Source organism: Musca domestica, unplaced genomic scaffold (genome assembly GCF_030504385.1).
Source record: "Musca domestica strain aabys unplaced genomic scaffold, Musca_domestica.polishedcontigs.V.1.1 4, whole genome shotgun sequence".
NCBI lineage: Eukaryota > Metazoa > Arthropoda > Insecta > Diptera > Muscidae > Musca > Musca domestica.
Genome location: NW_026712328.1, coordinates 26,541,392 through 26,552,561, shown reverse-complemented (window position 1 = coordinate 26,552,561; position 11,170 = coordinate 26,541,392). Strand labels below are relative to the sequence as shown.

Below are 11,170 nucleotides of genomic sequence, written 5' to 3'. Positions count from 1 at the left end.
GTCGTAGTGGCCGAAAAATGCCTCGTAAGCTGAACATATCGCAATATTCCATTCGACAAATATTAAAAAATGAGCTCGGGGTAAAGCCATTGAAATTCTAAAAAGTGCAAGAACTTACACCGCAATATAAAGAAAATAGACTCAAAAGAGCTAAAGAGTTGCTTCGCTTGGCCGAAAGTGGTGAACTGCCGAAATTGGTATTCTCCGATGAGAAAACATTCGTTGTCCAGCAGTTTGTAAACAAAATGATCGTGTTTACTTGCCAAAGAGGTCAGCTGAAAATGTGAACCTTCGGTTGGCCACCAGACCTAAGCGCCGGCCATGGTGATGGTGTGGACCGCCATAACAGCTCTCCGCTCGTATTAATCGACCGTGGCATCAGAATAAATGCCAAATATTATAGCGAAAATATTCTGGAGGGTGTATTAAAGCCTTGGGCACGCAAACATTTTGGCCGCAGACTCAGCACGCGCCACCCAAGAATGGTTACAAAATGAGATTCCTCGCTTCATTCCCAGCGCACAATGGCCACCAAAATCTCCGGATACCAATCTGTTGGATTATTGTGTCTATAAATCTATTGTGGGGTGTATATCCAACTCTGAATTGATTTCCACCAAATTTGACTGAGGCATTTGCACCACACGTAGCAAGTAACATTGCTATGGGTAAGGTCATGGCAGAAGAATATAGGTAGATGCATCAACACTTGTAAACATTGATATGTCAAAAAATTTTAAATGTCTTTTCAAATATAAGTAAAATTTTATATGTTTTCTTATACGACGTCATTCGGAGGTTATTATAATACGCGTTTTTCAACAATTTTTACAAATTTAAATAATTTTTCGTTCAACATTTTTAATTCCAAAATTGGTTTGACAGTTCATTGTCCCAGCAGCTGTCTCGATGCGTCTACCTATATTCTTCTACCATGGGTAAGGTAGAGCTAACAGCTGATTACAATTTTTTTCTAAGTGTGCCCGACTTCTGCCAATTTTGTGTATGTATTTCTTGTTTTGAAAAATAAAAAAAAATATTTTCACAACCAATGATTGGAAGACACATAAATTGCGGCTCGCGCATTAAAGCTTTTAGCCAATATAGCCATGAAATTAAATGATAGAACAGTTAGGATCATATTTTTGAGAGAAAAATCCAGATATTTCATTCATTTTTCGCGCTTTTTAACTCGTTTGAAAAATGAGGAAAAATATGAAAAAAAATGAAAACAACAATTTTGAATGAGTCTGACAGGAAGCGGGCATAGCCTCAGGGCTGTATTTTTGTAGTTTTACGAAGCTGTTCTACCTCCTTATTGTACCACGCTATGGGGTGCATAATATTACTTCGAGAAGAATTGTATTAAAAAAACAAGTAAAAAAGAAGCTACATTCGGCCGGGCCGTACTTTTAGTACCCTCCGCTATTTGGAAGGAGCTTGAAAAATTAAAAAAAAAGTCCGTCAAAGAAAAGATTTAAAAGAAAGACATTATATGGGGGCTATACGAATTATTGGACCTGCCTAAGTACTTTTTTGTTACAGGCTTTAGTGCCCATTAAGATCTTCAAATAGAAATTTGAAACAATTCCGGTAATTAATGTTGCTAACTCTAGATTTTGTCGATGCATGCGTTGAAATGAACATTTTGAAAACACCCGAATTTGAATGTTTTCTGAACATTGTACCCATGGTACAATGATATCAAGGTAGGGCTATGATACCATATGATTTTAATTTTTTTATTTTCTTGGCCTAATACGTCATCTTTTTTGTTTATGTATGTGTTTTCTTTTCAATAACAAAAAAATTGTTCAGAAAAAATGCAATTTCGTGTGTTTTCAAAATGTTCATTTCAACGCATTCATCGACAAAATCTAGAGTTTTTGTAGCAAAATAATCCTTTAGAGATATATAGTACATGATTTTGAAAAGAAGTGTTGACCTTTCATTCAGTTATCACGGTTTTCAATTATTTATTCAAAATAAATGCAACAAGTTTTTTGATTTTTTATTGTTTTGATACTAATTTTGACATTACAAGCCAAACAGGTAGACCTCTATACTTGCAATTTTTTCAAAGTTGACCTACCTTCTCTTCATTGTACCATGAATGTAACCATTGTTCCAAAACCCGCAAGGTAAAATGAACTTAAAAGGTAATGAACCGCAAGGTAAAATGAACTTAAATTTTTAAATTGAACCATGGTACAGTGATATCAAGGTAGGGCTATGATACCATATGATTTCAATTTTTTTATTTTCTTGGCTTAATATGTCATCTTTATTTTTTTATGTATGTGTTTTCTTTTCAATAACAAAAAAATTGTTCAGAAAACATTCAAAAATTCGGATGTTTTCAAAATGTTTATTTCATCGTATGCATTGACAAAATCTAGAGTTTTTGTAGCGAAATAATCCTTTAGAGATATATAGAACCTGGTTTTGAAAAGAAGTGTTGACCTTTCATTCAGTTTTCGCGGTTTTCAATTATTTATTCAAAATAAATGCAAACAAGTTGTTTGATTTTTTATTGTTTTGATACTAATTCTGAAATTACAAGCCAAACAGGCAGACCTCTATACTTGCAATTTTCTTCTCTTCATTGTACCCATGGTACAATGAAGAGAAGGTAGGTCAACTTTGAAAAAATTGCAAGTATAGAGGTCTACCTGTTTGGCTTGTAATGTCAGAATTAGTATCAAAACAATAAAAAATCAAACAACTTGTTGCATTTATTTTGAAAAAATAATTGAAAACCGCGATAGTTGAATGAAAGGTCAACACTTCTTTTCAAAATCATGTACTATATATCTCTAAAGGATAATTTCGCTACAAAAACTCTAGATTTTGTCGATGCATACGTTGAAATAAACATTTTGAAAACACCCGAATTTGAATGTTTTCTGAACAATTTTTTTTGTTATTGCAAAGAAAACACATACATAAACAAATAAAGATGACATATTAAGCCAAGAAAATAAAAAAATTGAAATCATATGGTAGTTCTGCCCTACCTTGATATCATTGTACCATGATTGTACCATGAATTGAACTGGAAATTTCATCATCGCAGTTGTACTAAATACATGGTAGAAGAATACAGGTAGATGCATCAACGCTTGCGAACATGATATGTCCAAATGTTTTGTCATCTCTGGACTCAGTAAAGGTATTAGCACAAATTGTAGCATTTTGGAAAGGTGAGAGTATCAGCTATCAATTACCATCAATTTTGTTCACCTCATAATGGGCCCTTTTTTGACTTTTTGGGGTTTTATAAAAAATCCGGGTCCAAAAAATCAATAATTTGACTATAACTTCCAAACCTTGACGACTTACCCCATAATGTGACGACTTGTTGGATAGGTATTTTCATAAACTTAGAATACCTATATTGTCTATATCGGGTAATTGGATCCGGGTCCAGGGTCCGGGTCTTGAATACGGAATTTCCTTTCAAAAATCTGGGTTCCCAGTACCGCCCCCAAGAAAAAAATATTTCCCGGAATCAGGGTAAAAATACCTACCACTGGAAAAAATGAAAATAAACAAGTAAAAAAGCTGTAAGTTCGGCCGGGCCGAACTTTTAATACCCTCCACCGTTTGGTACAAATTTGGCAATTTCCAAAAAATAAAACCCGTTCAAAATTCTGTTAAAATCTTAAAAATACCGAATGCTTATACGACGACGTGGGCCTGCATAGGCAACTTTTGTCATAAATTATTACAATATTTAAATGCGAAACTTGAAGAAAAATCTGTTTATAATGTAGCTAAAATCGTCAAAATACCGAATATGGGGGGTACCGTTATATGGGGGCTATACGAAGACGTGGACCTGCACAGACAATTTTCTGGCATGGGCTGAAGTATCCATTACGAACTTCACATACGAAATTTGAAACAATCCCTGTAAATAATGTCGCTAAAATCATTAAAATACCAAATATCGGGGGGTTCCGTTATATGGGGGCTATATGAAGGCGTGGACCTACATGGCTCATTCTTTGACTTTGGATGAAGTATCCATTACGAACTTCAAATACCAAATTTGAAACGATTCCGGTAAACAATGTCGCTAAAATCACCAAAATACCGAATATCGGGGGTACGGTTATATGGGGGCTATACGAAGACGTGGACCTGCACAGACAATTTTCTGGCATGGGCTGAAGTATCCATTACGAACTTCACATACGAAATTTGAAACAATCCCTGTAAATAATGTCGCTAAAATCATTAAAATACCAAATATCGGGGGGTACCGTTATATGGGGGCTATATGAAGACGTGGACCTACATGGCTCATTCTTTGACTTTGGATGAAGTATCCATTACGAACTTCAAATACCAAATTTGAAACGATTCCGGTAAACAATGTCGCTAAAATCACCAAAATACCGAATATCGGGGGTACGGTTATATGGGGGCTATATGAAGACGTGGACCTACATGGCTCATTTTTTGATTTAGGATGTAGTATCCATTACGAACTTCAAATACCAAATTTGAAACGATTTCGGTAAACAATGTCGCTAAAATCATCAAAAAACCGAATATCGGGGGGTACCGTTATATGGGGGCTACAGGAAGACGTGGACCTGCACAGATAATTTTCTGTCTTAGGCTGTAGCATCCATTACAAACTTCAAATGCCAAATTTGAAATAATTCCGGTGAATAATGTCGCTAAAATCATCAAAATACCGAATATCGGGAGGTACCGTTATATGGGGGCTATATGATAACTTGGACCTACATGGCCCATTTACGAACTTAACCTGCCTACTGGGAAAAAATACATGTGTGCAAAATTTTAGCCTTCTATCTCAATTTGTTCGAAAGATAGCGTGATTACAACAGACAGACAGACAGACGGACGGACGGACAGACAGACACACAGACAGACAGACGGACATGGCTAAATCGTCTTAGAATTTTACGCTGATCAAGAATATATATACTTTGTTGGGTCTGACATGAATATTTCGAGGAGTTACAAACGGAATGACAAAATTAATATACCCTCCATAGTATGGTGGAGGGTATAAAAACTTTGCATATTCAAGATAATTTGTCTTGTGTAAACGCAAGATAAGTTTCAAATTTGAGAGCGAACCACCGGCCATCTGATTGCGTTTCCTTGTCTCATTCGTAAACAACAGATGTTTCGCGTGTTATGCATTACACTCGTTCGTAAACAGTGTGTTACGTTTCGTTTTTTTTTTTTTTTTCATCTTGCTAGATTGGATTTGTTTAGAAGATGGACCAACGACAGGACTCATTGAATTTGAGAGAACTTATTTTAAATACCAGGGCACCAATTGTTTTGAAGAACTATGATCATCAGTGGAATTGTTTCAAAGATGGTCTAAAATCGTGGTGTAAGCATTTAGACGAACTTTGCCCTGATCTTCTGCAATTTGAAAGAATAGCTTTGGATGAGACATGCGAACCACAATGGGAACGCAAAAGGACAATTAAAGAAATGACTGCATTACAATTTTTAGATGAACACGCCAATGATTGTAGCTACTGGTCTGGTTTAAATTACAAACGCAAAAATGAATTCCCTGCAGAATGTTCCAAAGGTATTGATTTTGGGTGTTTTGGTTTCCCCCATGCCACCGATGATTGCACTTTTTGGTTGAGCTCAAAGGGTGCCAATACCCCATGTCACTATGATACATATGGATGTAATATTGTAGTGCAGGTTTTCGGAAGGTGGGTAAAATATGATTTTAAAAGATAAATTTCAAATGTACTTACCCAAAACATAAGGAATTACAGTTGAATAAAAATTTGCTGTTGGTAGGATCCGGTCTTGATACATATATGTACATATATTTATATCAAAAACTCTTTACTTGAGCAATGTTTCTTATGAATTTCATATTTAAGGAAATCATGGCTATTGTTCCCCCCAAACAATTCAGTCTTAACGCCCACTCGAATACCCTATGAAGAATCAAGCATATACTGTAAAGAAAATTTATATGCACCCAATGCCTGGGAATGTGGCAAACTTGGGAATCTAAAAGGACAATGCTATCGTTGTATACTTGAACCCAATGATGTTCTAATTGTACCTAAACATTGGTGGCATTACGTTGAGGCAATAGAAATATCATTAAGTGTAAATGCATGGATTCCTTTGAACTGCGATATTGATAATCAAATTGAAGAATGTATTACGAAACAAATAATGGAAACATTTATGCAAAACTCAAGTGATAACATAAAATCGTTTGTTTTGAATCCAAATGAAGTAAGTAATATAAAACCTTAATAGAATTTTGTCATTGCAATTATTCGTGTTTTACTTACAGCTAACATCTTTCACAAACAACGAGGATTTATTTGATATCTTAGAATATTTATTGGAGCAAAAGCTATGTGAAAAGAGTCAAGACAAGTGTGCCAAAGGGAACGTTATACGCTATCAATATCAGTATTTAAATGAATCTAAAGTGGAAGTTTTAAAACATTCTTTTACAGACTTATATGAAGTTCCAGTCATGTCAGATGATGAATGGAGACAATATTTGAAATCTCAAAGCTTCCGTTTACATTTATTGACAGGAAAGAAAGATAATAAAAGCCGTCTAAGAGACATTCAAGAAGCAATGCTTAATAGTTTATGCAGCCCTACTGTTGTTGAAACTATTAAAAAAGAATTGTTTTGTCGTTACAGCGAACTAAAAAACAATAAATAAAACTCTAGTGATCTTCTAGGGAATAATTTTAGAATAAGAAATTTTTAATTAAAAAAATATAAATTAAAAAACATCGAGAAGGCAATGCTTAATAGCATATGCAGTCTTTCTGTTGAACTAAATAAAAACAACAAATAAAACTCTAGTGATATTTTAGGGAATCGTTTTAGAATAACAAATTTGTACATGAAAACCATATAAATCAGGGACATATGTTGAGAGGGGTCGGAAATAATAATTTGTTGAATGTATTCAAAAATTTATTCCTATGGAACAAACATAGCATTTTATGTCTGCTGTTTTCAATTAAATGAAACTTCAATTTGTATAGGAAAAGAATCACAATTAAACCAAGGTTCTGAAAAAAAGACGAATCAATTACTAGTGTTAGAGACATCTGGGACATCAGGTTCAAAACTGATAGTTCAAGAAAACCGCATTTAGACTTTTAATTTCAGTGGTTTTCAAAGCGGAGTCATCTTTTTAAATCAACAGATATAAGTTTGTTCTGAATTTCCCATTGGTCTCCTGTTTCTCTTAAAAATGTAAAACAAATAATAATTATTTTTTTAAAGATAAATATGTATGTGTCTTTATTATGAATATTTGTGTAACATAAAAAATTCAGTATACTTATAATAAATCACTAAATGGTTGCCTTTTAATTTTGTCCTACATTAAACACCATTTATTATTGTTTAGCATTGATACATGTGTTTTAAATTATAAGCACAAACATGTGAGATTATAACTTAGTTCAAAGAATTGTGAATTGTGTAAAACTTAACTGTTCTGTTGTGATTTGATCAGAATACATGATAAAATTCATTGAATGAATTAAATTTTGACAATAATAATAAAATAAAAATGTAAAAAACAAATATATAAATCGATATTGGTATAAATATCTACTTATTCGCAGTAATATAAACGCTTAATTTACCAGCCTGGTGGTTTTTGATTTGGATAGCCACCCTGCTGTTGTGAAGCAAAGCTGCCCGGATAGGTGCCATAGTGACCAGGTGGTGGGCCCTGAGGGAATCCAGGATATTGATAACCTATAAAAGTAATTTTAATTTATTTGTTTATTCAATGCATTCCTTAATACTAAAGCATTCAAGGCATGAAGGCTTATTAAAAATTATAAATAGAATACTTACTGCCCGGATAAGGCAATGTAGCATATGGATTGAAGCCCTGCGGCATTGGAGGTGGTACATAAGATGGGTAGGGTACATTAGCTGTGGCACCATATGGCATTGGCATTCCCTGAACTGCCTGTGGATAAGGCACATTTCCTGATGGTGCGGTTGAGGGTGGAGACGATGATGGAAGATCTGAAAGTAATTCCGAAAGAAGTTAGTAACATATACATCTTACTACAATGCTCAATGTTATATCTCACCACTGCCACTTCCGGAAGTTGAAGCATAATGTGATGGTAGGGTGGGAGTTGGTCCGGCAGCTTGTCGACTGGATTCTGTGGTCAAATCTTTAAGCAATTCCTCCTTCTCAGTTTTGCGTGCAAAACAGAAGTCGGATATTTTGTTTTGAAATACTACCAACAATTCGGTCAAGTCATTGTAGAATTTGGTACCCTCTTTGAGATTACCCAACAATATGATAAAACTATCGTAGGCTGTTGCCAATTCTTGACATAGAGTATCTCTCGAAGTACTACTGGTACCAGTTTCAGAAACGAATTCGCTGTGAGCGATTTGAATATCAGAAACCAATGTTTGTTGGCGCTCAATGCTTTCCTTAATTTGTTGTTGCAATGGCTGTAATGTTTCACCAATACGTTTTAATGACAATGCTGGTTCATCGATAGCGCCGTCCTTACGCAAAGCTTCCAAGAATTCATTTTTCATATCGAATGTTGTAGACTTAAGTTCAGATTCTATAACATCACGCTCGGCTTTTATTGTTTCCACTGATTCCATAAGTTGTTTTAATTTCTGTACGCTTGCGCAGTTGGGATCTACGCTGCCACCAGATGCGGGCATAGCCTGTTGCAATTGATCAATGGGCAAGGAGAGCAGCTCAATGCCCTTTTGGTTCTTCTCGAAACGCTCGCGTACAATTTTATCCGCGGCCACAGCATTATTTATAACTTCGCGGTACTTCTTTGCATTGGTGCGGAACATTTCTGTCAATTTGTCAGAAGATATACGTGTCCATTTCTCTTTGAATTGAGAACGCAATTGGTTATCCGAATCACGCTCTTCATCCAACATTCTTTCGGTTTCATCTAATATCTCACGATTGCGATTAAGCAACTCGGGAAGCTCCTTCAAGTAGGCATTAAGGGCATCAATGCCTCCCTTCTCGCGTACTTCGTTTGCTTTCTCAATCAAAGATGGTGGCACACAAGACCCTCCGTCAGTGGTTTCTACCGCTGCCGGAAGATTAAGGCTAGCCAATACAACATTCAGTGTTTGTGTAGCATCTCGAAGTTTCATAATTTCTGTGTTAACAATTTCATTCTTGCGCATATCGGATGCCTGCATGGCACGGTGCAATTCTACGGGAACCAAACCCTTGAATACATCATCAAAGTCTTTGGCCATTGGTGATGACATGGCCAAAGGTTTTGCCAATTGAGCTTTACCAGTAGACTGTAAGGTTGTTACGTCCGGGATCATTTCGTTATAAATTAAGTCGTTGTCCTTCACAGACTCTGCCAAGTTTCTCTTAGCCTTGTTAAAATATTCATCTAAATACGTGGGATTTCCAGATCGTGTCTGCGCTGCCTTGAAAAGATCAACGGCATTTCTCAAACGAGATATTTCTTCACCAATCTTCTTAGCAGCACGGCAGCTCAAACTTTGATAGAGTTGTGTTAGTGCATGGAATCCAGCTTGTTTACCAGCAATTGTTGGTATCCATTCTTTTTCCCACAAATTGCGTACAGATTCTTTTTGCATGGCACGCAGAACATCAGCATAGAATTCTTCGCATTGGCAGCAAAGTTTAGCAATTATATTTTCCTTCATGTTTTCTACAAAGGATAATAAATGATAGTAATTATTTAGGACTATCACATGATTTTCTGCTACTAAATATAATAACAAAATGAGCTAATAGAATTGAATATAATATAGCTGTAAAGAAATTATATAAAAATTCTCATTTACCTTTTATTGCTTTCATAACAAAAACTTCCTGGGCCTGTGATACCATTAACGCTTGCAAAACTGTTAATGTATCCTGGTTCAAATCAGGCGTGGGCTCAGAGGGAACTGCAGCTGGAACAGCTCCTTTCAAATACTGAAATATACCGGCACTTTGTTGGAACAACTTAATGGCCAGTTTTAATCCTTCATCACTGTCCATTGGTTGCATAGCAGCCACATGCGATTGCAGAGCAGCAATGTTAAAAAGAACACATACTTTTTCATAAGACAAGGATGTATGAGCTGTAAATAAAAATTCACTTTACATTATTTATGAACATTAAAGTAAATAATGATTAATCATACTTAAACTGATACGACCCCCAAAAATGGAGCCTTTATCAAAAGCATCCTTCCATTTAAATGGTATTTGTAGCTCATTAACCGGTATTTTTGTTTCCAATGCCGAAATCTGGTCATAGTAGCTGCAATTGAAAAAAATAAAAAATAACGACAAAAAGTAAATGATAAAGCAAAAATAATTTATTATTTATAAGATAACAAGAGTAATTTTTTCCGTGATTAATTAATAATATGTGTTTATAAGTAGCAAAACATACACCGTACAAGAACGACGTCATTCATAGCTCATAGTATTTGCTTTTTTTTTTCTTTTTTGTGAATGAGTCACTCTAGCATCCATATAATTTTGATTTTTTATATTAAAAACTAAGTCGATATTTGCTTAAAAACATTTTTACACTCACGCATAAACTATTTCCAATGAAGATTCGTATTTTTCGAAAAACTTCCAAATTGCTGAATTACGCTGCCGGGCGAATTGTTGAACGGCAGCTTTATAGGATTCTTTTGCTTCAGCTGAGGCACCACTATATGTTGATTGGATGAGATTGTTGAGGGGCTTCTCAATATCCACCTCTGCTGGTTTCTTAAGGGGAACACCCAATAATTTCGACATTTTTAACTATGCTTTTTATCCGTATCGTTTACGCAATGCTTTAATTAAAATTCCTATCCTCTCACTTTTCCCACTTTTTGTCTTAAAGTTCAGCGAAGAATTTCCAGCTCCACACTTGAAGTAACAGAATTGCTGACGAGAAGTTCGGCAAATGTTTACGAATGTCTAGCTTTACAATAACAATAAGCATTAGGGATACGTAGATCAACATCGAATAATCGATTTTTCGTTCCTGTCCATGGTTGTGTTCCAGAACCTTTTATTAGTCAAAAAACGCACCGATTTTTAGTCTGTTCCAAAACTGCAATATTGTAAAAATTTTTACAGGACTGGAATAGAGCATTTATTTTTGTATGG

The 11,170-nt window shown here is 35.2% G+C and overlaps 2 protein-coding genes across 2 annotated transcripts; one reads left to right on the top strand and one right to left on the bottom strand.

Moving 5' to 3' along the window:
• Positions 1-5,213: 5,213 nt before the first annotated feature.
• On the top strand, positions 5,214-7,295 carry LOC101899236 (HSPB1-associated protein 1 homolog). The gene is made up of 3 exons (XM_005184544.4): positions 5,214-5,726; positions 5,904-6,270; positions 6,332-7,295. Exons 1-3 carry the CDS (start codon positions 5,266-5,268, stop codon positions 6,716-6,718), a joined length of 1,215 nt encoding a protein of 404 aa, XP_005184601.1. The 5' UTR covers positions 5,214-5,265; the 3' UTR covers positions 6,719-7,295.
• LOC101898369 (programmed cell death 6-interacting protein) lies at positions 7,280-10,988 on the bottom strand. The gene is made up of 6 exons (XM_005184539.4): positions 10,602-10,988; positions 10,201-10,319; positions 9,856-10,137; positions 8,124-9,719; positions 7,879-8,055; positions 7,280-7,776 (listed from the first exon to the last, which is right to left on the bottom strand). The coding sequence occupies exons 1-6, from the start codon at positions 10,811-10,813 to the stop codon at positions 7,658-7,660; spliced, it is 2,505 nt and encodes an 834-aa protein (XP_005184596.1). The 5' UTR covers positions 10,814-10,988; the 3' UTR covers positions 7,280-7,657.
• Between the last annotated feature and the right edge of the window lie 182 nt (positions 10,989-11,170).